We start from the raw sequence: 26,025 nt of genomic DNA on the forward strand, positions 1-26,025 counted from the left end.
GTGATCTTGTTTAGCCTCCTCCTCTATAAACCAATAACAGCATCTCAGAGTGATCTTGTTTAGACTCCCCCCCTATAAACCAGTAACAGCATCTCAGAGTGACCTTGTTTTGCCCTCCCCCCTAAATAAAACCAATAACATCTCAGAATGATTTTGTTCATTCTCCCCCCTCCTTAAAAAGGCAGTAAGAGGGAGAAAAGACTTTGGGTGGTGCTTTATTGGCATTTCAGTCACTTGGTTGGAGTTGAATCAGCAGCCAGGTTTGAGCAGCTGCAGGGGATGCTTTGCATCTTCTCCATCAGCAATGCAATTAATTGCAATCTCGTCCTTGGAAGACTAAAGGCTTGCAGATAGCATTCAAATCAAGGCAGGGTTTGCTCTGCCTGCTGGGGCTGTGCTCAGTTGGCTGCTCCTGTCTGAGCTGGTAACTTCCAGACGTTTGCAGTAGCTGTGTTTGGACACATTTACTACGTGCTCATGACAAAACCACAGAGCCAAAGCTGCCTCCAGGCTTGGAGTAAAGCCCTTGTAAAGATGAGGCTGCCCTTGAAGGTTTGCACTGACTGGAGGTCAAACCTGGAGCATTACATAATTTGTCACAGCAGTCTCATTTGTTAGGGACCAGAGAGGATCTGTTTACATTTGGATGCTGAACCTGAAGTTAATTTCGTGTTCTTGGAAGGGTAGGGAGCAAAATATCTGATTCAGCCACAGGGAAATGACAGCTCGGGTAGGAGTGACATAAATCCCCCACCTGGTGCTGCTGGGGTGCTTCAGTTCTGCTTCTGAGAGGCATCCTGAGCAGGCTGGCTGCGTGGGTCTGTCTCTGCAGGAATTTTGGCCTTGGAATATCTACCTAACCCCTGGGGAAAGTGCCTGCTGAGAGCAGCCACAGTGCCACTGCCATAGGGTGGCTGCTTGTGGTCAGGGTAAGGCTCAGGAAGCTCCTTCACAGGGGACACTGAAGAACCATTAAAGATCGATAACCCCCAGGTACTGCCTGCAGGGAGGCTGTAGCCAGGTGGGGTTGGGCTCTGCTGCCAGGCAGCCAGCAACAGAAGAAGGGGACACAGCCTGAAGCTGTGCCAGGGCAGGTCTAGGCTGGATGTGAGGAGGAAGCTGTTGGCAGAGAGAGTGATTGGCATTGGAATCATAGAATCAGACAACTTGGAAGAGAGCTCCAAGCTCAGCCAGCCCAACCTAGCACCCAGCCCTGCCCAACCAACCAGACCATGGCACTAAGTGCCCCAGCCAGGCTTGGCTTCAACACCTCCAGCCACGGCCACTCCACCACCTCCCTGGGCAGCCCATTCCAATGCCAATCACTCTCTCTGCCAGGAACTTCCTAACAACATCCAGCCTAGACCTGCCCTGGCACAGCTTGAGACTGTGTCCCCTTGTTCTGTCCCTGGCTGCCTGGCAGCAGAGCTCAACCCCACCTGGCTACAGCCTCCCTGCAGGCAGCTGCAGACAGCTGCCCAAGGAGGTGTTGCAAAGGCCTGCAGGGACAGGCTGAGGACAATGGCTTCAGACTAGAGCAGAGCAGATTTAGATTGGATGTTAGGAACAAGTTCTGCACCATGAGGGTAGTGGAACACTGAAACAGGTTGCCCAGGGAGGTGTTTGGTGCCCCATCCCTGGAGACATTCAAGATGAGGCTGGACAGGGCTGTGAGCAACCTGATCTGGTTGAAGATGTCTCTGCTGAGTGCAGAGGGGCTTGGACTGGATGAGCTTTGGAGCATTCTGTGATTCTATGATTCTTTGGGGAAGGACTTTTTAGGCTGTCAGGGAGTGACAGGGCCGGGGGGGATGGAACCAAGCTAGAAATGGGGAGATTCAGCCTGGATGTTAGGAGGAAATTCTTCAGCAGGAGAGTGGTGAGAGGCTGGCAGGGGTTGCCCAGGGAGGTGGTTGAGGCCCCATGGCTGGAGGTGTTTGAGGCCAGGCTGGCTGAGGCTGTGTGCAGCCTGCTCTAGGGTAGGGTGTCCCTGGGCATGGCAGGGGGGTTGGAACTGGCTGCTCCCTGTGGTCCCTTCCAACCCTGACTGATTCTGTGACTCTATGACTCTGTGGCTCTATGACTCTGACTCTGTGACTCTGTGGCTCTATGACTCTGTGGCTCTGTGACTCTGTGGCTCTATGGCTCTATGACTTTGTGACTCTGTGGCTCTGTGGCTCTATGACTCTGTGGCTCTATGACTCTGTGGCTCTGTGACTCTGTGGCTCTATGGCTCTGTGGCTCTATGACTCTGTGGCTCTGTGACTCTGTGGCTCTATGGCTCTGTGGCTCTATGACTCTGTGACTCTGTGGCTCTATGACTCTATGACTCTGTGACTCTGTGGCTCTGTGGCTCTATGACTCTGTGGCTCTGTGGCTCTATGACTCTATGACTCTGTGGCTCTATGACTCTATGACTCTGTGACTCTGTGGCTCTGTGGCTCTATGACTCTGTGGCTCTATGACTCTGTGACTCTACCTATTTATTCTCTGCCCAATGAAACACCACAGAAGTGCAACATTGCCCCTGAAATAAACCATGGTTTCCTTTTCAGAGTGCTCCTAGATGCCTCCCTGCCCTCGTTTCAATCTCTAAGTCCCACACTCTGTGCATGCTGCTCCTGCCCCTGGAGCAACCTCCAGCCATGCAGACTGGGATGTGCCAGGAAAGCCAGGCCAAGGCTCTGCAAGGCAATTACAACTCAGGCAGAGGTGATGCTTTATGTTCAGCATCTCTATTGCTCAGCAGCCCCTTTATACATGAACTTTTCTTCTTTTTGATGGCTGTTCTGATGTAATTTTTGGTGGTGTTGTTGTTCTGTTTCATTAAGAAGCAGTTTAAAAGCTGAGCAAAACCCCTTTGATGTCTCCTGCTGACACTTATCTCTTGGTGTCTCTGTGGCCTATGTTTCTTCTGTCCACACCATCAGTCTAGGTTCCAAGCCAGATTATTTGGAGCAAGCCTAGGAAGAGAGCAGAAAGAGGTGTGGTGAGTTTATCAGCTGCAGCCACACATTGCAGTTTCTGGTGTACATAAAAATTCCAGACTTAAGTCTCTTGACTCTCCCTCCCAAAACATTTCCTGAGTGGTTTGAAGAGGGGAAGGGGGAAAAAAAAGAGTAAATAAATATAAAGAAGAAAAAAGGAGGAAAAAAATGTCAGGAAAAGAGAAAGAGGAGGGGGAGGAGGACGAGTTTTGCTCAGGAAAGACATAAAATACTGCCAGTTTGTTCTTCCCTTCCAAAGCCTTAGAGCAGAATGGACCAAACCCTCAGCAGCAGCTGGCTCAGGCTGCCCCCACTGCCAGGACCCACCAACTGCATTTGTTTCCAGGGCAGAAAGGAAGGAGGTAAGCAAGAAGCTGTGGCGCTTCCTCCTGGGGGTTGTGCCTCTTTATCTCCCATGGGGAAAGGACACCTTGGAGTAAGGCTCGGGAAGCTCTTTCACAGGGGACACTGAAGAACCATTAAAGATCAATAACCCCCAGGTACTGCCTGCAGGGAGGCTGCAGCCAGCTGGGGTTGGGCTCTGCTGCCAGGCAGCCAGCAACAGAAGAAGGGGACAGAGTCTGAAGCTGTGCCAGGGCAGGTCTAGGCTGGATGTTGTTAGGAAGTTGTTGTCAGAGAGAGTGATTGGCACTGGAATGGGCTGCCCAGGGAGGTGGTGGAGTGGCTGTGGCTGGAGGTGTTGCAGCCAAGCCTGGCTGGGGCACTTAGTGCCATGGTCTGGTTGGTTGGGCAGGGCTGGGTGCTAGGCTGGGCTGGCTGAGCTTGGAGCTCTCTCCCAGCCTGCTTGGTTCTATGATTCTGTTACTGTGACCTAGGTTGCTGTCCCCAGGCTCTGAAACCAAGAGGGAACTTTTACAGCAAGCTCTCAGCAAGGTGTGCAGGGAAGGCAAGGGGAAGGAGACAGCTCTGGGGGCTCCTGGCCAGTGTCTCACCACCCTGACTGTAAAGAGCTCCTTCCTATCATCCAGATTCAATCTCCCCTCTGCCAGTTTAAACCCATTACCCCTCATCCTCTTACTACAAGACTCTGCCAATGTCAAGCATCCCTACTGCCCTGACAGCCCTCCTGTTGCTCTCTCATCCCAAGAGCTCTGAAGCCCCCAAGGGGAAGACTGTACCAAGAGAGCCCAGAAAACATCCGCGTGGGGAGCAGAGCCTGCATCTCCCCCTAGGCAGCAGTGCCAGGCTGCGTGCCCCCAGGCGTGCTTTGGCTCAGACAATAGGGGTGCTTGTTAAGAGCTGTCGCTGCTGCTGGCTGGCACACAGCGAGCTGGGAAGCAAGTCGTGACGTTAGCTACAGCTGCTTGCAGGGGCTGGACACGAGGCCTGAGATTATTTATGGCCAGAGACCCCACACACACCCCCAGTCCTATCTGCCTGCTCAGAAAGGTTTATTTTTCTAGCCTCTAGCTGCAGGCAGCAACAGAGCAGCCTATGGCAGTGCTAACCTGTAAGCAAGGCACTGCAAGTGATTAACTTGTGGATGACTTTCTCTCTTCTCCTCTCTTCTCTCTCTTCTCTCTTCTCTCTTCTCTCTTCTCTCTTCTCTCTTCTCTCTTCTCTCTTCTCTCTTCTCCTCTCTTCTCTTCTCTTCTCTTCTCTTCTCTTCTCTTCTCTTCTCTTCTCTTCTCTTCTCTTCTCTTCTCTTCTCTTCTCTTCTCTTCTCTTCTCTTCTCTTCTCTTCTCCTCTCCTCTCCTCTCCTCTCCTCTCCTCTCCTCTCCTCTCCTCTCCTACTCTCCTCTCCTTCCCTCCCCTCCCCTCCCTTCCCCTCTCTTCCTCTCTCCTCTTCTCTTCTCTTCTCTTCTCTTCTCTTCTCTTCTCTTCTCTTCTCTTCTCTTCTCTTCTCTTCTCTTCTCTTTTCTCTGGATTGTTAATGTGAGGAAGAGGAGGCTGAGGGCAGAGCTCATTGCTGTCTACAGCTCCCTGAAGGGACATTGTGGAGAGGCTGCTGCTGGGCTCTGCACACAGGGAGCTGGAGACAAAACAAGAGGCAAGGGCCTCAAGCTGAGGCTGGAGAGGTTTAGATTGGACATTAAGAAAGAGTTTTTCACAGAGAGAGTGGTCAGAGGCTGGAATGAGCTGCCCAGGGAGGTGGTGGAGTCACCCAGCCTGGCTGTGTTTCAGGGTGGTTTGGCTGTGGTGCTTGGGGCTATGGTTTAAGGTGAATCTTGTAGAGTAGGACTCTAGGTTGGGCTTGGTGATCCTGAGGGGCTTTGCCAGTCTGGTTGTGTGTTTCTGTGATTCTGTGAGTTCATCTCATGCCACCATGCAGGAGGCAGCTCTGGTAGGCAAGCCAAGCTCAGCTCTCCTGCCCAAAACCCACCAGGGCTTTACCACTGCTCAGCTGCATCTGAACAAGCTTTTCACACTTTCTCTCTCCATGCTTTCCCCAGCACTTATCACCATGCTGCTGGGGTTCTGCAGTGTAAAAGCCTCTAGCACAGATTTGTTACAGCAAATTAAGGCAGGTGGTGGAGTTGCCATCCCTGGAGGTGTTGAAGCCAAGCCTGGCTGGGGCACTTAGTGCCATGGTCTGGTTGGTTGGGCAGGGCTGGGTGCTAGGTTGGGCTGGCTGAGCTTGGAGCTCTCTTCCAACCTGCTGGATTCTCTGCTTCTATATTTATGATTCAGTCCTGCTGTGACAATTCATCATTTTGAAGCACAAAACAGTTACCATTAGCAAAGACCTTCACCTTTCCCCCCCTACAGACCCTTCACAGCAATGTGTGAATGAATAACCCCCGGAGATGCTACAGTACCTTTCTGATACTGCTCTGAGTTAATCAGGGAGAGTTTATTTGCCAGGATAACATTTACACAACGAGGATAAATGGGAAAACAATGGAATATTCACACACAGCTTTCATTTTCCCCTCTGACATGTTTAAGTTTAGCCATACAAAGTGTTTTCTGCAGCTGTTTTCACAGCTGCTAACTGCACTTGGGAGTTGGAAACCTGAATTTCTTTCTAGTCACAGGTCATGGACAATAAGGGTTCAACAGCCAGAGGGGGGAGGCTGCCACAGCAGGAGGCTGTGCTGCCATTCAGCCAGCCTGGGACGGGATGGAGGGGTGGGCAGGGAGGAGTGGAATGGAATCCAACATGGGCAAGGGGAGAGTCTGGCACCTGGGAAAGAACAGCCCCAGGGAGCAGTACAGGTTGGGGACTGAGCTGTTGGAAGCAAAGGGGAAAAGCACCCGGGGGTGCTGGTGGCTGGTAGGATGGGCATGAGGCAGCAATGTGCTCTGGTGGCCAGGAGGGACAATGCCATTCTGGGCTGCATTAGAAGGGCTGTGGTGAGTAGGTGGAGAGAGGTTCTCCTGCCCCTCTGCTCTGCCCTGCTGAGGCCACATCTGCAGTGCTGGGTCCAGTTCTGGGGCCCCAGTGCAAGAGGGACACAGAACTGCTGGAGAGAGTCCAGTACAGAGCCACAAAGATCAGGAAGGGAATGGAACAGCTCTGTTAGGAGCAGAGCCTGAGGCAGCTGGGGCTGTGCTGCTGGGACAGGAGGAGCTGAGAGGTGACCTCAGCAGTGGTTCTCAATGTGTGCAGGTGAGTGGCAGGAGCTGGAGCCAGGCTCTGCTGGGTGATGTCCAGGGACAGCACAAGGGGCACTGGGTGGCAGCTGAGGCAGAGGAAGCTTCATGGAAACAGGAGGAGGAATTTTGTCCCTGTGAGGGTGGCAGAGCCCTGGCACAGGCTGCCCAGGGGGGCTGTGGAGTCTCCCTCTCTGCAGATATCCCAACCCCACCTGGCTGTGCTCCTGTGTGATCTGCTCTGGGTGCTGCTGCTCTGGCAAGGGCGTTGGCCTGGATGAGCTCTGGAGGTCCTTTCCAGCCCCTGGCACTCTGTGACTGTGTGTGTGTGAGCAAGGGTCCCCAGGCAGGATAAGCACAGGTACGGGCAGCCAGGTGAATGAAGGCTGTGTCCTGGCACTATGACACAGCTCAGCACCACGCTGATGACATGGGCAAATGAAAGACACTTCTGCACTCTGGAAGAAGGCATCAGCTCAGCATTTTCCAACCCAGCTTGTGCCTAGAAGCAGGCAGCACCTCTGGCACACGGGCACTTTCCTTAGTCTGCCACAGTCAGGTACCCTCTGTGGATGCTGCCCAGTCGAGAAGGAGCTGAAGCTGCTGGGCAGCAGCAGCAGCATAGCCCACGATAACTGTGGGTGATGCTCCTCAAGTGTCCTGCTAGGGGACTGCAGGTGCAGAAAGCCTGGGGGTCTAAAATGGAGCTGCATGCTCTGGGTGAGCAATGCTGCAGTGCAACAGTCACACATTCACAGAGTGGTTTGGGTTGGAAGGGATCCTGAAGTTCCAAACCCCCTCCATGGGCAGGGGACACCTTCCAGCAGGACAAGCAGCAGTGGATGGAAGCTGCAGCACAGGAGGTTCCAGCTCAACACAAGGGGCAACTTCTTGCCTGGAAGGGTCCCAGAGCCCTGGCACAGGCTGCCCAGAGAGGCTGTGGAGTCTCCTTCTGTGGAGCCTTTCCAGGCCTGTCTGGATGTGTTCCTGTGTGCCATGAGCTGGGTTGTGTGGTCCTGCTCTGGCAGGGGGATGGACTGGATGAGCTCTTTGGGTCCCTTCTAAGCCCTGACATCCTCTGAGCCTGTGAACACACTGCTCAAGGCTCCATCCAACTTGCCCTGGAACATCCCCAGGCAGGAAGCAGTCACAGCCTCCCTGGGCAGCCTGAGGCAGACTCTCACCACCCTCACACTGAAGAACTGGTTGCCCTCACACTGAAGCAGGTTGGGAGAGAGCTCCAAGCTCAGCCAGCCCAACCTAGAAGCAGCCCTGCCCAACCAACCAGACCATGGCACTAAGTGCCCCAGCCAGGCTTGGCTTCAACTCCTCCAGCCACAGCCACTCCACCACCTCCCTGGGCAGCCCATTCCATTGGCAAATTCCTCAGCTCCAGTCTCAGCCTGCTCTGCCTCAGCTCCAAACCATTCCCCCTTGGCCTGTCTCTAGACACCCTGATGAAAATTCCCTCTGCAGCCTTCCTGCAGGATCCCTTCAGCTCTTGGCAGGCAGCTCTGAGTTAGATCAAGTATTTATCTTCAGAACATTTTAAAGCAACTTTTATCTTGCTGGAATAACTCCTGGAGCCCCAGAGCACAGCAGTTGTGTCCCAGACTCCTTTCTGTTTCCCAGGTGGCTCTTATGAAGCAGCTATCAGCATTAACATGCTCTCTGCTCACAGTGCCAGGGGCTGCAGGGAAGGGGCCACTGGTGCCACCCACTGCCAGGCAGTGCACAAAGCAGTGCACACATGGGCTCTGTTTCCTTCAGGAAATGCTGCCCCTTCCCAAGTGTGAGCTGCAAACCATACCCTTACCTTTCTCTTTGCTGCCAACCTCCCTCAGGGCTTTCCCTCTCTCCAGCTGATAGCCCTGTTAAACCTAAGTGCCCTCCACAGCTTTTCTGGGTGCTGCTCTTTCTCCTCTGGTAGGCAGTTGGTGCCCCTGAACTCCTCACTCTTGTGTTCAAGCCTGAAAAGACCCAAGAGGAATCCCTGAACCTATACCTGAAGGCAGTCTGCCTGTTCCAGGGGGGAAACCCCAATCACTTTTGAAGGCAAACACCTTCTGGCATGCTTCTGAGCTAGCAGCAGTGTGCAGAAGGCAGAGGCAGGTGGGCAAGGAGTTTGCTGCAGACTCAGACCATTATTTCCTGCTATTAAGGGTCTGAATTCTCCTTTGGCCAAGCCCTGGGGTTCTAGCATGGACTGGTGCCCTTTGACAAAGAAAGTATTCATGATTTATGCATTCAGGAAAGATGTGGGGGTGCTGGAAGGTGCCCAGAGAAGGGCAGCAAGGCTGGGGAGGGGCCTGGAGCACAGCCCTGTGAGGAGAGGCTGAGGGAGCTGGGGGTGTGCAGCCTGCAGGGAGAGCTGTGCACACACAACAGTGTTTATCCCCAGCCCTACACAGGAGCTCTCCTCTTATCAGAGTGCCTCCTGCTTTCCATCAGCCAGGGGAAACACTCAGAGCTGCTCATTTGAAAGCCAAGGGCACTCATTCATCCTTGGATGGAGGGGGAGCTGCATTTCAGCAGGAGTTTCTCACATCCCTAAGCACCTCCTTTCTGTCTGCTCTGTGATTTATGCTTTCTAGGCCCCCAGAATCTCAGGATTATCTTCCAGTGATTAAAACCAGTCCAGCAAGAGGCTTGCACAGCCTTCAGCACGCAGCATTCTGCTTGGCTTCCCTGCTTGGCTTTCCCACACATCACACAACTGGGTGCTTTTACCCCAAGACACCACTTACCTGAATCAGGGAATGCTTTAGCAATCAAATGTCTCTAGACCCACTGCTGCTGATCAGCTCAATGAACAGAGGTGATCATGTCCCTTAACTCAGCATCCAGCATTTGGAGTCCTCGCTCACGTTGGCTTCAAGCACGTTCATGAAGGTCTGAAAGGTTGTGGCCTCTGCTTGTCCTTTCAGGGTGGTCCCCATGCTGAACTCACACTGAAATCCACAACAAACACACCTGAAGCTGTTTTACTCACAAAGCTTTTGCTTCTTTTTTAATTTGGGGCTTCATTAGCAAATTAAAATCTTCATTGGGGAAAAACAAACAAACAAACAAACAAACAAAACAAATGCAACAAAACCTCCAAACCAAACAAAACCACCAAACCCTGAACAAAACAAGCAGCAAAAACTGAGTAACTGAGTATTTTCCCAGTTCTCCTTAATAAAGGAAATAAAATGGGATGAGACTGAACAAGGCCAAGTGCAGGGTTCTGCACTTTGGCCACAACAACCCCAAGCAGCACTAGAGGCTGGGGCCAGAGTGGCTGAGAGCAGCCAGGCAGAGAGGGAGCTGGGGGTGCTGGGAGAGAGGAGCTGCAGAGGAGGCAGCAGTGCCCAGGTGGGCAGCAGAGCCAATGGCATCCTGGGCTGGCTCAGGAGCAGTGTGGGCAGCAGGACAAGGGAGGTTCTTGTGCCCCTGTGCTCAGCACTGCTCAGGCCACCCCTGGACTGCTGTGTCCAGTTGTGGGCTCCTGAATTGCAGAGAGCTGTTGAGGTGCTGGCAGGTGTGGAGAGAAGGGCAGCAAGGCTGGGGAGGGGCCTGGAGCACAGCCCTGTGAGGAGAGGCTGAGGGAGCTGGTGGGGTGCAGCCTGCAGCAGAGGAGGCTCAGGGCAGAGCTCATTGCTGTCTGCAGCTGCCTGCAGGGAGGCTGTAGCCAGGTGGGGTTGGGCTCTGCTGCCAGGCAGCCAGCACCAGAAGAAGGGGACACAGCCTGGAGCTGTGCCAGGGCAGGTCTAGGCTGGATGTGAGGAGGAAGTTGTTGGCAGAGAGAGTGATTGGCATTGGAATGGGCTGCCCAGGGAGGTGGTGGAGTGGCCGTGGCTGGAGGTGTTGCAGCCAAGCCTGGCTGGGGCACTTAGTGCCATGGTCTGGTTGGTTGGGCAGGGCTGGGTGCTAGGTTGGGCTGGCTGAGCTTGGAGCTCTCTGCCAACCTGCTTGGTTCTATGACCCAATGACTCCACGATCAGGCAGTTACATTTACAGACAGCTGTTACATGGCCCAAGCCTCTGTGCAAAGGTGGGGGATTCCCCTCTGTGATAGCCTCTTTGTGTGGCATGAATCCTACCCACTCTGGATTCAGAAGCATCAACAATTTATACCCTTTTTTTTTCATTCTGGATCCTGTAAGATATTCTTTCCATCAGGGAGGACATTTCAGCTCCACAGCTGAGACATCTGTGGCTAAGAACAAAAAACCTGGCACTCTGGGAGCACCTATTTTAGCAACCCACATAACTGTTTCTGCTAGACACTTAACTTCTAGGTGGGTGAAGTTCGACAAGCCCAACTCCTCCCGCGGTGATGGAAGAAGAGCTATTTGCCGTGCAAGCCTAGCACGCAGCCACGGACGCCTGCGATTGCCAAGTTACAAAGGCTACAAACGCGATCGGCTATCGGCTGGTGCCAACAGCTAACGCAAGGAGGGACTGTGAGCTGCGAGTGCCGCAGCGCTGCTGGTGGCAGGATGCTCGCAGGATGCTCGCAGGATGCTCGCAGGATGCTCCGGGCCAGCCCCCAGACTCTCCCGGGCAGCAGCGCCGGAGCAGCGCAGGGCAAGCGGTGCAGGGAGCGCAGAGCGCTGGCGCCACCTAGCGGGAGCCGCTGCCACAGCAGGGGGAAAAGGATCGCCCAAGGTGCGGGCTGCGATGTGCCACGCACGGGTCCCGCGATGCCCAGAGAGACACGGAACGCTTGCGCTTGGAAAGGAGCCTTCAGATGGTCGAGTCCAACCGTTCTCTACCTCCACCTAAAGTCTGGTGCTAAGCCCTGTCCCTCACACGGTCACAGAATGGCAGGGGCTGGAAGGGACCTCCAAAGCTCATCCAGTCCAACCCCCTTGCCACAGCAGCAGCACCCAGAGCAGATCACACAGGAGCACAGCCAGGTGGGGTTCGAATATCTCCAGAGAGGGAGACTCCACAGCCCCCCTGGGCAGCCTGTGCCAGGGCTCTGCCACCCTCACAGGGACAAAATTCCCCCTCCTGTTTACATGAAGCTTCCTCTGCCTCAGCTGCCACCCAGTGCCCCTTGTGCTGTCCCTGGGCACCACCCAGCAGAGCCTGGCTCCAGCCTCCTGCCACTCACCTGCACACATTGAGAACCACTGCTGAGGTCACCTCTCAGCTCCTCCTCTCCCAGCAGCACAGCCCCAGCTGCCTCAGGCTCTGCTCCTAACAGAGCTGTTCCGTTCCCTTCAGCACCTTTGTGGCTCTGTGCTGGACTCTCTCCAGCAGTTCTGTGTCCCTCTTGATCTGGGGGGCCCAGATCTGGACACAGCACTGCAGATGTGGCCTCAGCAGGGCAGAGCAGAGGGGCAGGAGAACCTCCCTCCACCTACTCACCACAGCCCTTCTAATCCAGCCCAGAATGGCATTGCCCCTCCTGGCCACCAGAGCACATTGCTGCCTCATGCCCATCTTCCCATCCACCAGGACCCCCAGATCCTTTTCCCCTTTGCTGCCTTCCAACAGTTCAGTCCCCAACCTATCCTGCCCCCTGGAGTTGTTCTTTCCTAGCATCGTATCTCTGCATTTTCTAAACACCTCCAGGGATGGGGAATCGACCACCTCCCTGGGCAGCCTGTGCCAGTGTTTGAGAGCCCTTTCAGTGAAGAAGGTTCTTCAAATATCCAGTCTAAACCTCACCTGGATCAACCTGAGGCCATTTCCTTTTGTCCTATCATTTTCTACTAGGAGAAGAGACGGACATCCACTGCAAGGTTAGGGTTAGGGGTTAGGCTAGGGTCAGGATCAGAGCCAGGGTTAGGGTTAAGGTCAGGATCATAGTTACGGTTAGGGTTAGGTGTTAGGTTAGGGTCAGGGTTAGTGTTTGGGTCAGGGTCAGATGTGGGATTACCTGCACATCACCTGTTCTTCCCTCTCTTTTTCCCCATATGTCCACTCACCTGCCTGCCACCTTCACCTCCTGCTAGTTGCCATTGGAATGGGCTGCCCAGGGAGGTGATGGAGTCTCCATCCCTGGAGGTGTTCAAGAAAAGCCTGGATGAGGCACTTAGTGCCATGGTCTGGTTGACTGGATAGGGCTGGGTGCTAGGTTGGACTGGATGAGCTTGGAGGTCTCTTCCAACCTCACTGACTCTATGACTCTATGTTACTTACCCAAAGCCATTGGCCATGAAATCCCAGAACCTGAGTGAAGATTCAATTACACTGAACTGACAGAATTCGACTGAGCTCCAAAACTTGACAGATTTTAAATTGCCTTTCAAATATTTATTTGAATCCATTTTGCAGTTACAACTGAAGAACTGCCAAGAGATATCTCAGCAGGAGATGTGACCTCCAAGCAACCTTACTGATGTCCTGAGTGCTTCAGCTGAGCATGTGCTGCTTTGCAGGGTTCACTCAAAGGACAGAGTAACACAGTCACACCTGCCAGAGTAATTTAGGGAGGCTCTGAGCCCTTGGTTGGGAAAGTGCACTGGTAAAATTAAAACCTTACCTTTCAACTGAGCCTCACCTACCTACTGCATGGGCATGGGGATTGGTAGGGATGCAGTTGAAGGGCTTAAGACATAATTCAGCTCCACATGGGATAAAGTCATCAATATCTGTAAAAGTGGAGGTGAGGCATCTGTAAGAGTGGTGGTGAGGTGGTGGAGTGGCCATGGCTGGAGGTGTTGAAGCCAAGCCTGGCTGGGGCACTTAGTGCCATGGTCTGGTTGGTTGGGCAGGGCTGGGTGCTAGGTTGGGCTGGCTGAGCTTGGAGCTCTCTGCCAACTTGCTTGGTTCTATGATTCTATGATATCTCTAAGAGTGGTGGTAAGGCAGCTTTAAGAGTGGTGGTGGGATATCTCTAAGAGTGGTGGTGGGATATCTTTAAGAGTTTGGGGAGGCCACACCTTGAGTGCTGGGTTCAGTTCTGGGTCCCTCACTGCAGCAAGGACTTTGAGGGGCTGGAGCCTGTCCAGAGCAGGGCAGAGAGGCTGGAGAAGGGCCTGGAGCAGCTGGAATCTGCAGAGGGGCTGAGGGATGTGCAGGCTGGAGAAGAGGAGGCTGAGGGCAGAGCTCATTGCCCTCTGCAGCTCCCTGCAGGGAGGTTGGAGCAAGGAGGGGGCAGCCTCTGCTCCTTGGTGGAAAGAGACAGGAGCAGAGGAAATGCTTCCAAGCTGCACTAGAAGAGGTTCAGGCTGGGTGCTAGGAAACATTTCTGCACTGGAAGGGTTCTCAGACACTGGAATGGCCTGCCCAGGGCAGTGCTGGAGCCACCACCCCTGGAGGTGTTCCAGCAGCTTGTGGAGCTGGCACTCAGGGACATGGTTTAGTCTCTGCAGTGCTGGGTCTAGCGTTGAGCTGGGTGAGCTTGGAGCTGTCCTCTAACTAGCTGTGCTCTATGGTACATGGAGAAGCATCACTATGAAGGCAGCAACAGCAGCACTGTGGAAGCACATCAGTAGCAACAGAAGTTCCTCCTGAAGTCAAAAGCCTGTGAGCACTGCAGGCCTGAATCTCAGTGAGTTACCAGGTGGTAGCCATTGCTTTACTCTCAGTCTACTGACTCATGGTGGGATTAGTGCAGTGAAGAGTAATTAAATTAAGTTGTCCTGTATTGAATGACTTGGAAATACAGGCAAACTGTTTTTTTCCTGAGAATCCTCACTAAAAACCAACAACTTACTTTACTCTAGAGCACTATGGGTTGGGTTTCTGTGGCAAGGTTTTGGTAGTAGCAGAAAGAAACAGCAGCAGAGACGACCTGTGCCAAACTGACTGCAGTCTCCATTCCCTGGTCCCTGTGAGGGAAGAGGTAAAGGCATGGGAAGTGCAGCCAAGCCTGGGATGGGGACAAGGTGTTCTGAAGGGTTTGTTTGTTGTTATCACGCTCTGATTTCGACTGGTAACAAAACTAAGTCACTTCCATGAACAATCTGTGCTGCCCATGACAGTACCCAGGGACTCTCCCTGTTCTGACCTTGTCCCACCAGCTTTTTGATGTCTGTTCTCCACCACTGCCCAGCTGAAGGGGACTTTGGTGGGCACCTGGTGTCCAGCCAGGCTCAAGCCACTACACCTCACTAAGTTCTAGCACTACCACGCCTAGGCTAAGCACCATTCCTTTTCTTATCTACGTTATGAAGCGTTTGAAGCGTCTGTCACCATCTCCTGGGAGGCAGCGAGTCAGGTAACTGACCGCACGGCGCTTGGGCAGACGAACCAACACCTGGCAAGCAACACTCAGGTTTCTCTGATGGAGGGAGGGTCTGATCTGCATCCCTGCGTGCACCTGAAGAGGAATGGGGACAGGACATTTCTCGCTAGGGGTCAGAGGGACCCGTCCCGCTCTGGTGCCGAGTGGGTTTGGCAAAAAGAAAGGCAAAGAAAGGCTTTCCTGTCGCGACAAAACCTGTAGCCCGGCTGGAGCAAAACTCCGAGTGTGGGACCACGCAGAGATGTCAGCACACGCGGAGGTGGCTGGCGCTAAGCGCGGAGCTGAGCCGGGCGCCGAGACGCCAACGCGGTGGGATTCCGGGCAGCCGTAGCTGATCTCCTTCTGGGCTGCCGGGCGCCATGGCGGCACCAGCAGCTTTGTCTCTGTCCAGCAGCTGCCTCACCGCCTCTGCATCCGACCGAGAAGCCGTAAGGGAACCGCCGCCGGTGCTGCAGGCTGCGAGGGTAACGTTGCGAGCACCGATGCCGACCCCGCGCTGCTCGGGCGCGGCTGCAGGGGCAGCGCAGCTGCGGCGTCCCCCGGCTCCCTTCGAACCCCGGCGGCTCCCCCGGCCCGAGAAGAGGCAGCGCAGCCTCCGCACCTGCGGCGTCCCCCGGCTCCCTTCGAACCCCGGCGGCTCCCCCGGCCCGAGAAGAGGCAGCGCAACCTCCGCACCTGCGGCGTCCCCCGGCTGCCTTCAAGCCACGGCGGCTCCGCGGGCCCGGTAAGGCGGGACAGGCTCTTCCGCAGAGCGGGGGGAGAAATCGCGGCCACCGCAGCTGCGGCGTCCCCCGGCCCGAGACGAGGCAGCGCAGCCTCCGCGGCTGCGGCTTCCGCCAGCTCCCTCGGAGCGCCGGCGGCTGCCCCGTCCCGACAAGGCGGGCCACGTTCTTCCCGGAGCGGGAAGAGGCAGAGCAGCTGCGGGGCGGGCCACGCTTCTCCCCGGCGCGACGAGCGCCGCCGCCGCCAGGCCCCATCCGCCCGCCGTGGGCGGAGCGGGGCGGGCCGGGGCCGGGGCCGGGGCCATGCCGGCGCTGCTGGCCGCCGCCTGGGCCCTGCTGGCCGCCGCCTTCCTGGCGGCGCTGCTGCTGTGGCAGGCCGCGGCGCGGCGGCGGTGCGATGGCGGCGGCGTCTCCGGGCTCTTGCAGGATCTCATCCGCTACGGAAAGACGAAGCGCGGCGGGGGGGCGGCAGCCGGGCTGGCTGCGCCGCCTCCAGCTGCCCAAGAGGTGAGGGGGAGGCCGGGGGCTGCGCCGCGCTGGGCCGGGCGGCTGCGGGCCGCCGTGCCGGGGCGGGAGGCTGCCTGCCTGTGCCGCGGGAGCAGGGGCAGCGCTGACTGCCTTGGCACCGCGGTTACTGCAGCGCAGGGTGCGGGGGGCTGCCTGCCTGTGCCGCGGGAGCAGGGGCAGCAGTAACTGCCTTGGCACCGCGGTTACTGCAGCGCAGGGTGCGGGAGGCTGCCTGCCTGTGCCGCGGGAGCAGGGGCAGCAGTAACTGCCTTGGCACCGCGGTTACTGCAGCGCAGGGTGCGGGAGGCTGCCTGCCTGTGCCGCGGGAGCAGGGGCAGCAGTAACTGCCTTGGCACCGCGGTTACTGCAGCGCAGGGTGCGGGAGGCTGCCTGCCTGTGCCGCGGGAGCAGGGGCAGCAGTAACTGCCTTGGCACCGCGGTTACTGCAGCGCAGGGTGCGGGAGGCTGCCTGCCTGTGCCGCGGGAGCAGGGGCAGCGCTAACTGCCTTGGCACCGCGGTTAGTGAGCGCAGGGTGCGGGGGGCTGCCTGCCTGTGCCGCGGGAGCAGGGGCAGCGCTGACTGCCTTGGCACCGCGGTTACTGCAGCGCAGGGTGCGGGGGATGAACAGCAGCGTGCCCAGGCGGGCAGCGGAGCCAGTGGCGTCCCTGCCTGGACCAGGAGCTGTGTGGCCAGCAGGACAAGGGAGGTGATTCTGCCCCTGTGCTCAGCTAGTTAGGCTCTCTGGAGGTCCTTTCCAACCTTTTAACGCTCCGAGATTCGGTGTCGTTTATCATTGAATCAGGCAGGTTGGAAGAGCCCTCCAAGCTCATCCAGCCCAGCCTAGCACCCAGCCCTGTGCACTCAGCTGTGGACTCTGACGGGCACTAAAGCTGCAAACACTGGAGGTGCTGCTGGGAGCAGCAGCCTGGAAATGCCGGGACAAGGAGCCCGAATGTGCTTTCGGTGGTGCAGATGAGAAAGGAAAAGTCGAGCTTGTCGTGTTCAGTTGTAAGCACCGAGGAATGCCTTTGCAGTCTGTGGTTTACACTTCCTCCTCTTAGTTGTTAAGGCAAGCTTGGTACCACTGGAGCCCTGAGTTTGCTGCTTACTGGTATGGGGAGCAGAAGGGAATGTGTTCACCATGTCCTGCAGCTGCAATTCACAACCCCAAGCACAGCTCCAGGCTGGGTGGGGAATGGCTGAGAGCAGCCCTGAGGAACAGGCCCTGGGGGTCTGGGCTGATGCAAAGCTCCACAGGAGCCTGCAGTGTGAGTGCAGCCCAGACACAAGCCTGTGCTGGCTGCAGCAAGAGCATTGTGGGCACAGGACAAGGGAGGGGATTGTGCCCCTTGGCTCTGCTCTCCTCACACCCCACCTGCAGTCCTGGGGGCAGTTCTGGAGCCCCCAGCACAAGCAGGACATGGAAGTGTTGGAGCCAGTGCAGAGGAGGCCACCAAGATGCTGAGAGGGCTGCAGCAGCTCTGCTGTGAGCACAGGCTGAGAGAGTGGGGCTGTGCAGCCTGGAGAGGAGAAGGCTTCCAGGAGACCTTGGAGTGGCCTTGCAGGATCTGAAGGGGGCTCCAGGAGGGCTGGGGAGGAACTACTGACAAGGTCTGGTAATGAGAGGAGGAGGAGGAATGGGTTTGAAGTGGCAGAGGGGAGACTGGAACTGGATGTTAGGAAAGGGTTCTTTGCAGTGAGGGTGGTGAGACACTGGCACAGGTTGCCCAGGGAGATTGTGGAGCACAGAAGCACCCAATGTGATCTTTGATCTTTGATCACATTGGGTGATTCTGTGCTCCACAACCTCCCTGGAGGTGTTCAGGACTAGGTTGGATGAGACTTTGGGCGACCTGTTCTAGCGGGAGGTGTCCCTGCCTATGTCAGGGGGTTGGAACTGGCTGAGATTTGAGCTCCCTTCCAACCTAAACCATTCTATGAACTCCACAAAAGGAACAGTGAGCACCTTACTGAAGACCCTTTTTGTCCCCACAGGTGGTTCACTCACTTCTATGTGGTTTCTGTGCTCTGGAATGGCTTTCTGCTGGTCAGGCTTTTCCAAGCAGAGTTCCTCAGAGGATCTCTCCCATCATGGATCCAGCACATGCAGCACACTCTTGGCAGGGATTCTCAGAGTGAGGACATGGGTAAGTATTTGAGCTGTTATGGTGCAGCCATGTAAGCATTGGAAATGGTGCAGCACTACCATCCTGTGTTGATTTTGTATTCTTCACGTGCAGCTTCACCAGCAGCCTTTAAACTAGACTCCAGGTGACTCTGATGGAATAGAATCACAGGATCAGTCAGGGTTGGAAGGGTCCACAAGGATCAGCCAGTTCCAACCCCCTGCCATGCCCAGGGACACCCTACCCTAGAGCAGGCTGCCCACAGCCTCAGCTAGCCTGGCCTTAAACACCTCCAGCCATGGGGCCTCAACCACCTCCCTGGGCAACCCCTGCCAGCCTCTCACCACCCTCATGCTGAATAACTTCCTCCTAACCTCCAGGCTGAATCTCCCCATTTCTAGCTTGGTTCCATTCCCCCCACTCCTGTCTCTCCCTGACTGCCTCAAAAGTCCCTCCCCAGCTTTCTTGTAGCCCCCTTCAGATCCTGGAAGGCCACAAGAAGGTCACCTGGGAGCCTCCTCTGCTCCAGACTGCACAGCCCCAAGTCCCTCAGTCTCTCCTCACAGCAGAGCAGTTCCAGCCCTCTGCTCATCCTCATGGCCCTTCTCTGGACCCCTTCCAGCCCCTACATGTCCCTCTTGTTCCAGGGGCTCAGCACTGGGTGCAGCACTGCAGGTGGGGTCTCAGTGGAGCCGAGGGGCAGGATCACTTCTCTTGCCCTGCTGCCCACATATATACTAAGTCCTTTTGTCATGATCCAAGGTAGAAATCATTGTGATTTGGGATATAGTAGCTTTCAGCAGTCCCTTTAGCACCAAGTGCCATTAGCACCTTCCAGAAGGACTCTTGCTGTGGTCAGCAGTGCCTGAAATGCACAAATATTTCCCTGACACATACACACACCTTTCCCCCAAAGCTGAGTGAACTTCAAACGAGGGTAACGCCTTATTGGGAGGAGGGGGAAAAAACAACCTTCTTGAAGGGGGTTAAATTGCCTCTGTCTGTCTCAAAGTTGCTGGTTTTTATCTGCAAGCAGATAGTGAGCACTGCTCTGTGCTGCTTGCTCTGCTGCTGCTTTGGCTGCACAGCTGTCGAAGGCTGGCGGAGTGCCTCTGGACCAGCGTCTTCTCCGACGGCGTCATTCACATCCTGCAGTACTGCTTTGGCCTTGGCTACTACATTGGCCTTGGCTCAACTCTGCTGTGCCAGCTGCCTGCCAGCACTGGGAAAGGTGAGTGCCTGCTTAGTTGTTGCCAGAGATGCAGTTTTGCTCCCGTTTGTTTCCATCATTTTGCAGAGAGCTGCGTGTGTGAGCAGGGTGCTGGGATGTGAAAGTGCTGCTGGCACAGCTTGGAGTGGCTGCATGGCAGTGTGTCACACCAGCACAGGGTGGCTCAGCTCGGGAGGGAGCTCACAGCTCATCTCCGAACTCCACACCATGCCCAGGGACACCTCTCAGCTGCTCAAGGCCTCATCCAGCCTGGCCTGCAGCACCCCCAGCAAGGAGGCAGCCACAGCCTCCCTGGGCAGCCTGGGACACACTCTCAGCACCCTCACACTCAGCAACTCCTTCCTCAGCTCCACTCTCAGCCTGCTCTGCCTCAGCTCCAAACCATTGCCCCTTGGGCTGTCTCTAGAGCCCCTGATGCAAAGTCCCTCTGCAGCCTTCCTGCAGGCTGCCTTCAGCTCTGGGCAGGCAGCTCTGAGGTGCCCCTGGAGCCTTCTCCCCTGCAGGCTGCACCCCCCCAGTTCCCTGAGGCTGTGCTCACAGCAGAGCTCTCTCCAGCAGCTCTGTGTCCTCTTCCTGCTGGAGACAGCAGCACAGGATGCAGGATTGGAGGTGAGGTCTGAGCAGAGCCAAGGGGCAGAATCCCCTCTCTTGCCGTGCTGCCCACACTCCTCTGGCTGCAGCCTAGGAAACAATTTGCCCTCTACAGACACAGGCAGAGTTTCATGTTGGCTATCACTGTTGTTTCCTGAAAGACATCTCACATAGATACTTTTGGGCCCATTACTGATCTGTTCTGCACTGAGATCCTTCTGCTTCATGGAGGACAGAAACAGGGTCTGGTTCTCAAATGCTGCTACACAAATTTTGTTCTCAAACTGAGTTTGGTTTTTCTGTTGTTGCAAACTTCCCTGTGTGTCTACAAGGCTGGCTTGGCCTTTGCTTTCCATTGAGAACTCCCCACTGCTCTACCTTGCAGCCCTCACTCTCTGCTTCCCCTCAGTACTCTCATGCCTCCATCAGCACAGCAGACGTGGGAGTTGTGTGGCTTGTTTCTACCAGCACATGCCACTGAGTCTCACAGCTGAGCTGCTGTTGCCCTGCACAAGATGAAGCATGAGCTGGCTGTAGCACTCCTGCCATGGCTGCCTTCTGTAAGGTGGTTGTGTAAGTCCAGTGAAGCTTTTAACCACTCCCAACCCCACCAGCTCTACCTGAAGGCAGGGAGTTTTGTGGAAGACCCACCAGGTCTTCCATGTGTAGGTAAAGCCTTTTCATGGTATGGACATGCCTTCTGCTTTTCACACCTGGAAGGTTCCCAGAGGTGGTGTATTGGCTTGGAAATCATCCTTTGACCAGTTCACATTTTGATTTTGAAGGCTCTTAGTGGTCACACTGCACATGTGTGTAGCTATCTGCAGGTAAGCTTCTCACTGTGAAGACAAAACTCTGCACTTCCATGTTGACCTGAGCCATGGCAACATCTTTGATGAGATAAGAATTACAGGGTTGAATATTGAGGTCTTAGGCTATCAACTGGAGAGCAGCCAGGCAGAGAGGGAGCTGGGGGTGCTGGTCAACAGCTGACTGAACGTGAGCTAGCAGTGAGCCCAGGTGGCCAAAAGAGCCAGTGGCATCCTGGCTCAGGAGCAGTGTGGGCAGCAGGACCAGGGCAGTCCTTCTGCCCTGTGCTCAGCACTGCTCAGGCCACACCTTGAGTGCTGTGTCCAGTTCTGGGGTCCTCAATTCAAGAGAGCTGTTGAGGTGCTGGAAGGTGTGGAGAGAAGGGCAGCAAGGCTGGGGAGGAGCCTGGAGCAGAGCCCTGTGAGGAGAGGCTGAGGGAGCTGGGGGTGTGCAGCCTGCAGCAGAGGAGGCTCAGGGCAGAGCTCATTGCTGCCTGCAGGGAGGCTGTAGCCAGGTGGGGTTGGGCTCTGCTGCCAGGCAGTGACAGAAGAAGGGAACATAGCCTGAAGCTGTGCCAGGGAAGGTTCAGGCTGGATGTTAGGAAGTTCATTACAGAGAGAGTGATTGGCACTGGAATGGGCTGCCCAGGGAGGTGGTGGAGTGGCCGTGGCTGGAGGTGTTGCAGCCAAGCCTGGCTGGGGCACTTAGTGCCATGGTCTGGTTGGTTGGGCAGGGCTGGGTGCTAGGTTGGGCTGGCTGAGCTTGGAGCTCTCTGTTAACCTGCTGGTTTTTGTGATTCTGTGAACTGTGCAGATCATGCTCTGCCTCAAGCTGCTGGATTAAAAGCTAAAGACTTTAACTGCTCTGTGTTCAAAGGGAGCTGCCAGCAGAACACTTCAGTGATGCTAGACAGAAGCTTCTTCCATGTCATTGGAGGCTCAGAGCTGGCATTTTGTAAGACAGTAGGACTTAAAAAACCTGTCTAGAATGTTCTGGGGTGATGCTTGGAAAGTTATTTCCTGTCTGTGTATTAATGACACCTGCTTTCTTTCAGGAAAAGAGCTTTCTGTCCACGTCTGCTGGTACCACGTTGTAGGAGTCACCATGTACACTTGGGCCTCTCTTCACCAGCACAGATGTCTTGTGATTCTGGCTAAGCTTAGGAGAAGTAAATCAGGTAACAGCAAGTTACTGAAGTAAAATTTCCCCTGCTTGTTTCATTAGGCTCCAGGAGCTCCTAACACCTAGAATCAGAGAAACAGTCAGGGCTGGAAGGGACCACAAGGAGCAGGCAGTTCCAACCCCCCTGCCATGCCCAGGGACACCCTACCCTAGAGCAGGCTGCACACAGCCTCAGCCAGCCTGGCCTCAAACACCTCCAGCCATGGGGCCTCAACCACCTCCCTGGGCAACCCCTGCCAGCCTCTCACCACTCTCCTGCTCAACAACTTCCTCCTCACCTCCAGCCTCACTCTCCCCACCTCCACCTTTGCTCCATTCCCCCCACTCCTGTCACTCCCTCACAGCCTCAAAAGTCCCTCCCCAGCTTTTCTGTAGCCCACTTCAGATGCTGGGAGGCCACTAGATGGTCCCCTGGGAGCCTCCTCTGCTCCAGCCTGCACAGCCCCAACTCTTTCAGTCTGTCCTCCTGCCCTAACACCTGAGTTGCAGCTCCTGTAGTGTGCTACACTGTAAGACTTTCAGTAGACTAAATGAGGCTGCTTGAAGAGAGACCAGGTGATTGAATAGGGCATCTCTATATATAGAGCCTCTGTCTATATATATATATATATGGCTTTACAGAACTTAAAATGAAGGTCTAGCATCCCAAGGAGAGCCATATGCTAATGCTTAGAACCTGTGCCACTCCTTGGGGACCTCACTTCTGTCTCCTTGTAGGGTAAAAACAAGTTTTCTAGTTTTCTTACTCTCTGTTTGTACCAGCAGCAGGTGGCATCTGAATTCATTGAGAGGTGCAAGGTGCCAGCTTAGGTGGAAGAGAATCACAGAATATCAGGGGCTGGAAGGGACCTCCAAAGCTCATCCAGGCCAGCTCCCCTGCCACAGCAGCAGCACCCAGAGCAGATCACACAGCAGCACAGCCAGGCTGGGTTTGAATATCTTCAGAGAGGGAGACTCCACAGCCCCCCTGGGCAGCCTGTGCCAGGGCTCTGCCACCCTCACAGGGAAAAAATCCTCCTCCTGTTTCCATGAAGCTTCCTCTGCCTCAGCTGCCACCCAGTGCCCCTTGTGCTGTCCCTGGGCATCACCCAGCAGATCCTGGCTCCAGCCTCCTGCCACTCACCCTGCACACATTGAGAACCATTGCTGAGGTCACCTCTCTGTCCCCTCCTGTCCCAGCAGCACAGCCCCAGCTGCCTCAGGCTCTGCTCCTAACAGAGCTGTTCCATGTCCCTGGCTATGGCAGGGGGGTGGAACTGGATGATCTTTGCTGTGTACAACTCCCTGAAGGGAGGCTGTAGCTGGGTGGGGTTGGGCTCTGCTGCCAGGCACCCAGCAACAGAACAAAGGGACACAGTCTCAAGCTGTGCCAGGGGAGGTCTGGGCTGGATGTTAGGAGGAAGTTGTTGGCAGAGAGAGTGATTGGCATTGGAATGGGCTGCCCAGGGAGGTGATGGAGTGGCTGTGCCTGCCTGGCTGGGGCACTTAGTGCCATGGTCAGGTTGACTGGCCAGGGCTGGGTGCTAGGTTGAGCTGGATGAGCCCATAATGGCATTGGCCCTCCTGGCCACAAGTGCACATTGCTGGCTCATGGTGATGATGATGATAGCTTCAATGAGTAAAAGTATTCAGAGCCTGCTGTTCTCAGCTGAGCTGTTTGTGCTTGCTTGCAGGAAGCGTGGTCAGCCTGAGCCACAGTGTGCCGTATGGGGACTGGTTTGAGAGAGTCTCCTGCCCTCATTATCTTGCAGAGCTCCTCATCTACATCTCCCTGGCCATCGTGCTGGGGCTTCACAATGTCACCTGGTGGTGTGTAGTGATGTATGTTGTGTTTAACCAGGCCTTGGCTGCTGCTCTCTGCCACGAGTTCTACCAGGAGAACTTCAGCTCCTACCCAAAGCATCGCAAAGCCTTCATACCATTGGTTTTCTAGAACAGGGCAAGCCAGGAAATGCCTTCTGTAAGGGAAGGAGAGATCTGCACTTTAATCAAGTAAAAATCTCTCATCTTCTCTGATTCTGGCTCAAAAGCTCATAAATGTCATCTTGTCCCTGTGATCTCTCCAAGGAGATGTTCTTGTGGCCTTCCGGTAGCTGAAGGGGGCTACAAGAAAGCTGGGAGGGGACCTGGGAGGTGGTGGAGTCCCCCATAGAATGGTTTAGGTTGGAAGGGACCTCAAGGATCAGCCCAGAACTGGACACAGCACTCAAGGGGTGGCCTGAGCAGTGCTGAGCACAGGGGCACAAGAACCTCCCTTGTCCTGCTGCCCACACTGCTCCTGAGCCAGCCCAGGATGCCATTGGCTCTGCTGCCCACCTGGGCACTGCTGCCTCCTCTTCACCTCCTCTCTGCCAGCACCCCCATACAAGCTAAAATCACAAAGGTTTACTGAAGACCTTAATTCAAACTGAAGAGCTGCTAATTGGCTCTTCTCTGTTTAGTTGTATCTTAGGCATGAGACACTTGCTGTTGTGCAGCAAGCCTGACTGCACAGGTGTGAAAACTGCCTAGTGAGAGTGGAAGGAATCATTTGAACTGATTTATTTGATGCCTTCTCTAATGTTTAAGGTGAGTTTTGTTTGGTTGTTCTTTCTCTTTTCTTTGAATCACTTCAGAGGGAGGCAGATTTCTCTGCCTGCCCATTGAGAATTCAAACCAGCCACTGCTTTATAGCTGCAAGCATGAGAACTGGTGGAGAAAGCTGTGCTGGAGGAATGAGTCATGCTCAGCAGTGGAGGTAAACAGAGCCATTCTCTGCGTTATCTCTCTTGCACTGAGGTGGTTTTCACTCGTTGCTGAAAGCTCATTGTTTATCCTTTAGAAGTGGGAAGTGCTGGAAGGTTCTCTGTCCAGAGGGACAGCAGAAGAGCATTTGCACTAAATTAACGTTGGTTATGGCTGAGTCATCTGTCATCCGTTAATGAGGGTAATTGGAGGGGGCAGGTACACAGGATGCCTGTAACCAGGACTGCCCTGGGCTTTTAGTAGCCTGTTGGAAGCTCATGTAGTGAACAGCCAGGCAGAGAACACACAGGAACCAGTAGCTGATGAGTGTAGAGGCACCCAAGTCACCTGGGCAGGGACTGGCTTGGAAGCAGCCCTGAGGAGAGGCACTTGGTGGTGCTGCTGGAGGAGAAGCTGAGTATGGGCTCTCAGTGTGCTCTGGCAGCCCAGGGAGCAAACAGAGCCTGGGCTGCAGCAGGAGCAGTGTGGGCAGCAGGGCCAGGGAAGAGATCCTGCCCCTCTGCTGTGCTCTGCTGAGACCTCACCTGCAGTACTGCATCCAGTGCTGGAGTCTCTGGGACAAGAGGGACATGTAGGGGCTGGAAGGTGTCCAGAGAAGGGCCACGAGGATGAGCAGAGGGCTGGAGGTGCTCTGCTGTGAGGAGAGACTGAGGAGTTGGGGCTGTGCAGTATGGAGAGGAGAAGGCTGCCAGGGGACCTTCTTGTGGCCTTCCAGGATCTGAAGGGGGCTACAAGAAAGCTGGGGAGGGACTTTTGAGGCAGTCAGGGAGAGACAGGACTGAGGGGAATGGAACCAAGCTAGAAATGGGGAGATTCAGCCTGGAGGTTAGGAAGAAGTTATTCAGCATGAGGGTGGTGAGAGCCTGGCAGGGGTTGCCCAGGGAGGTGGTGGAGGTGTCCCTGCCCATGGCAGGGGGTTGGAACTGGCTGATCCTTGTGGTCCCTTCCAACCCTGACTGATTCTATGACTAAAGTTCTTTACTGGGGAGGTGATGTCACTCAGCACTGAGGGCTTTTATACTTAACCATTGAATATTTTGGTCTTCTTCATGGTGCTGGAATGAGTCAGGCTTACATGATGCAGCATATGGATGCTGCTTTCCACTTAGATGCAGATACTATTTTGTATGTGAAATGCATTTGATATGTGTCTTATGAGTTATCTCATTAAAAGAGTTTATTAACACTTTCTCTTTCCTTTTGCTGTCGTTTTTCCAAAGTGAGCTATGTATTTGCTAAACAGGAGTTAATTACAGCCCACAAAAGGCTGTGCTGCTCTGGCATGCTATCTCCATCACCATTTGCACTGCTTCAGTTCACCGTGGAACATCAACAACCCTGTCCAGGGACCTCATCCTTTCCTATTAGTGGAGGTT

The 26,025-nt window shown here is 55.0% G+C and overlaps 1 protein-coding gene across 1 annotated transcript; it reads left to right on the top strand.

Moving 5' to 3' along the window:
* Nucleotides 1-15,759: 15,759 nt before the first annotated feature.
* On the top strand, nt 15,760-25,835 carry SRD5A3 (steroid 5 alpha-reductase 3). The gene is given in 6 exon segments (XM_064149291.1): nt 15,760-15,915; nt 15,917-15,963; nt 17,960-18,111; nt 19,127-19,321; nt 21,777-21,899; nt 23,578-25,835. Coding segments are annotated over 6 exon segments (933 nt in total). The 3' UTR covers nt 23,838-25,835.
* Nucleotides 25,836-26,025: the final 190 nt, after the last annotated feature.

The sequence above is a fragment of the Pogoniulus pusillus genome, chromosome 9 (assembly GCF_015220805.1).
Source record: "Pogoniulus pusillus isolate bPogPus1 chromosome 9, bPogPus1.pri, whole genome shotgun sequence".
NCBI lineage: Eukaryota > Metazoa > Chordata > Aves > Piciformes > Lybiidae > Pogoniulus > Pogoniulus pusillus.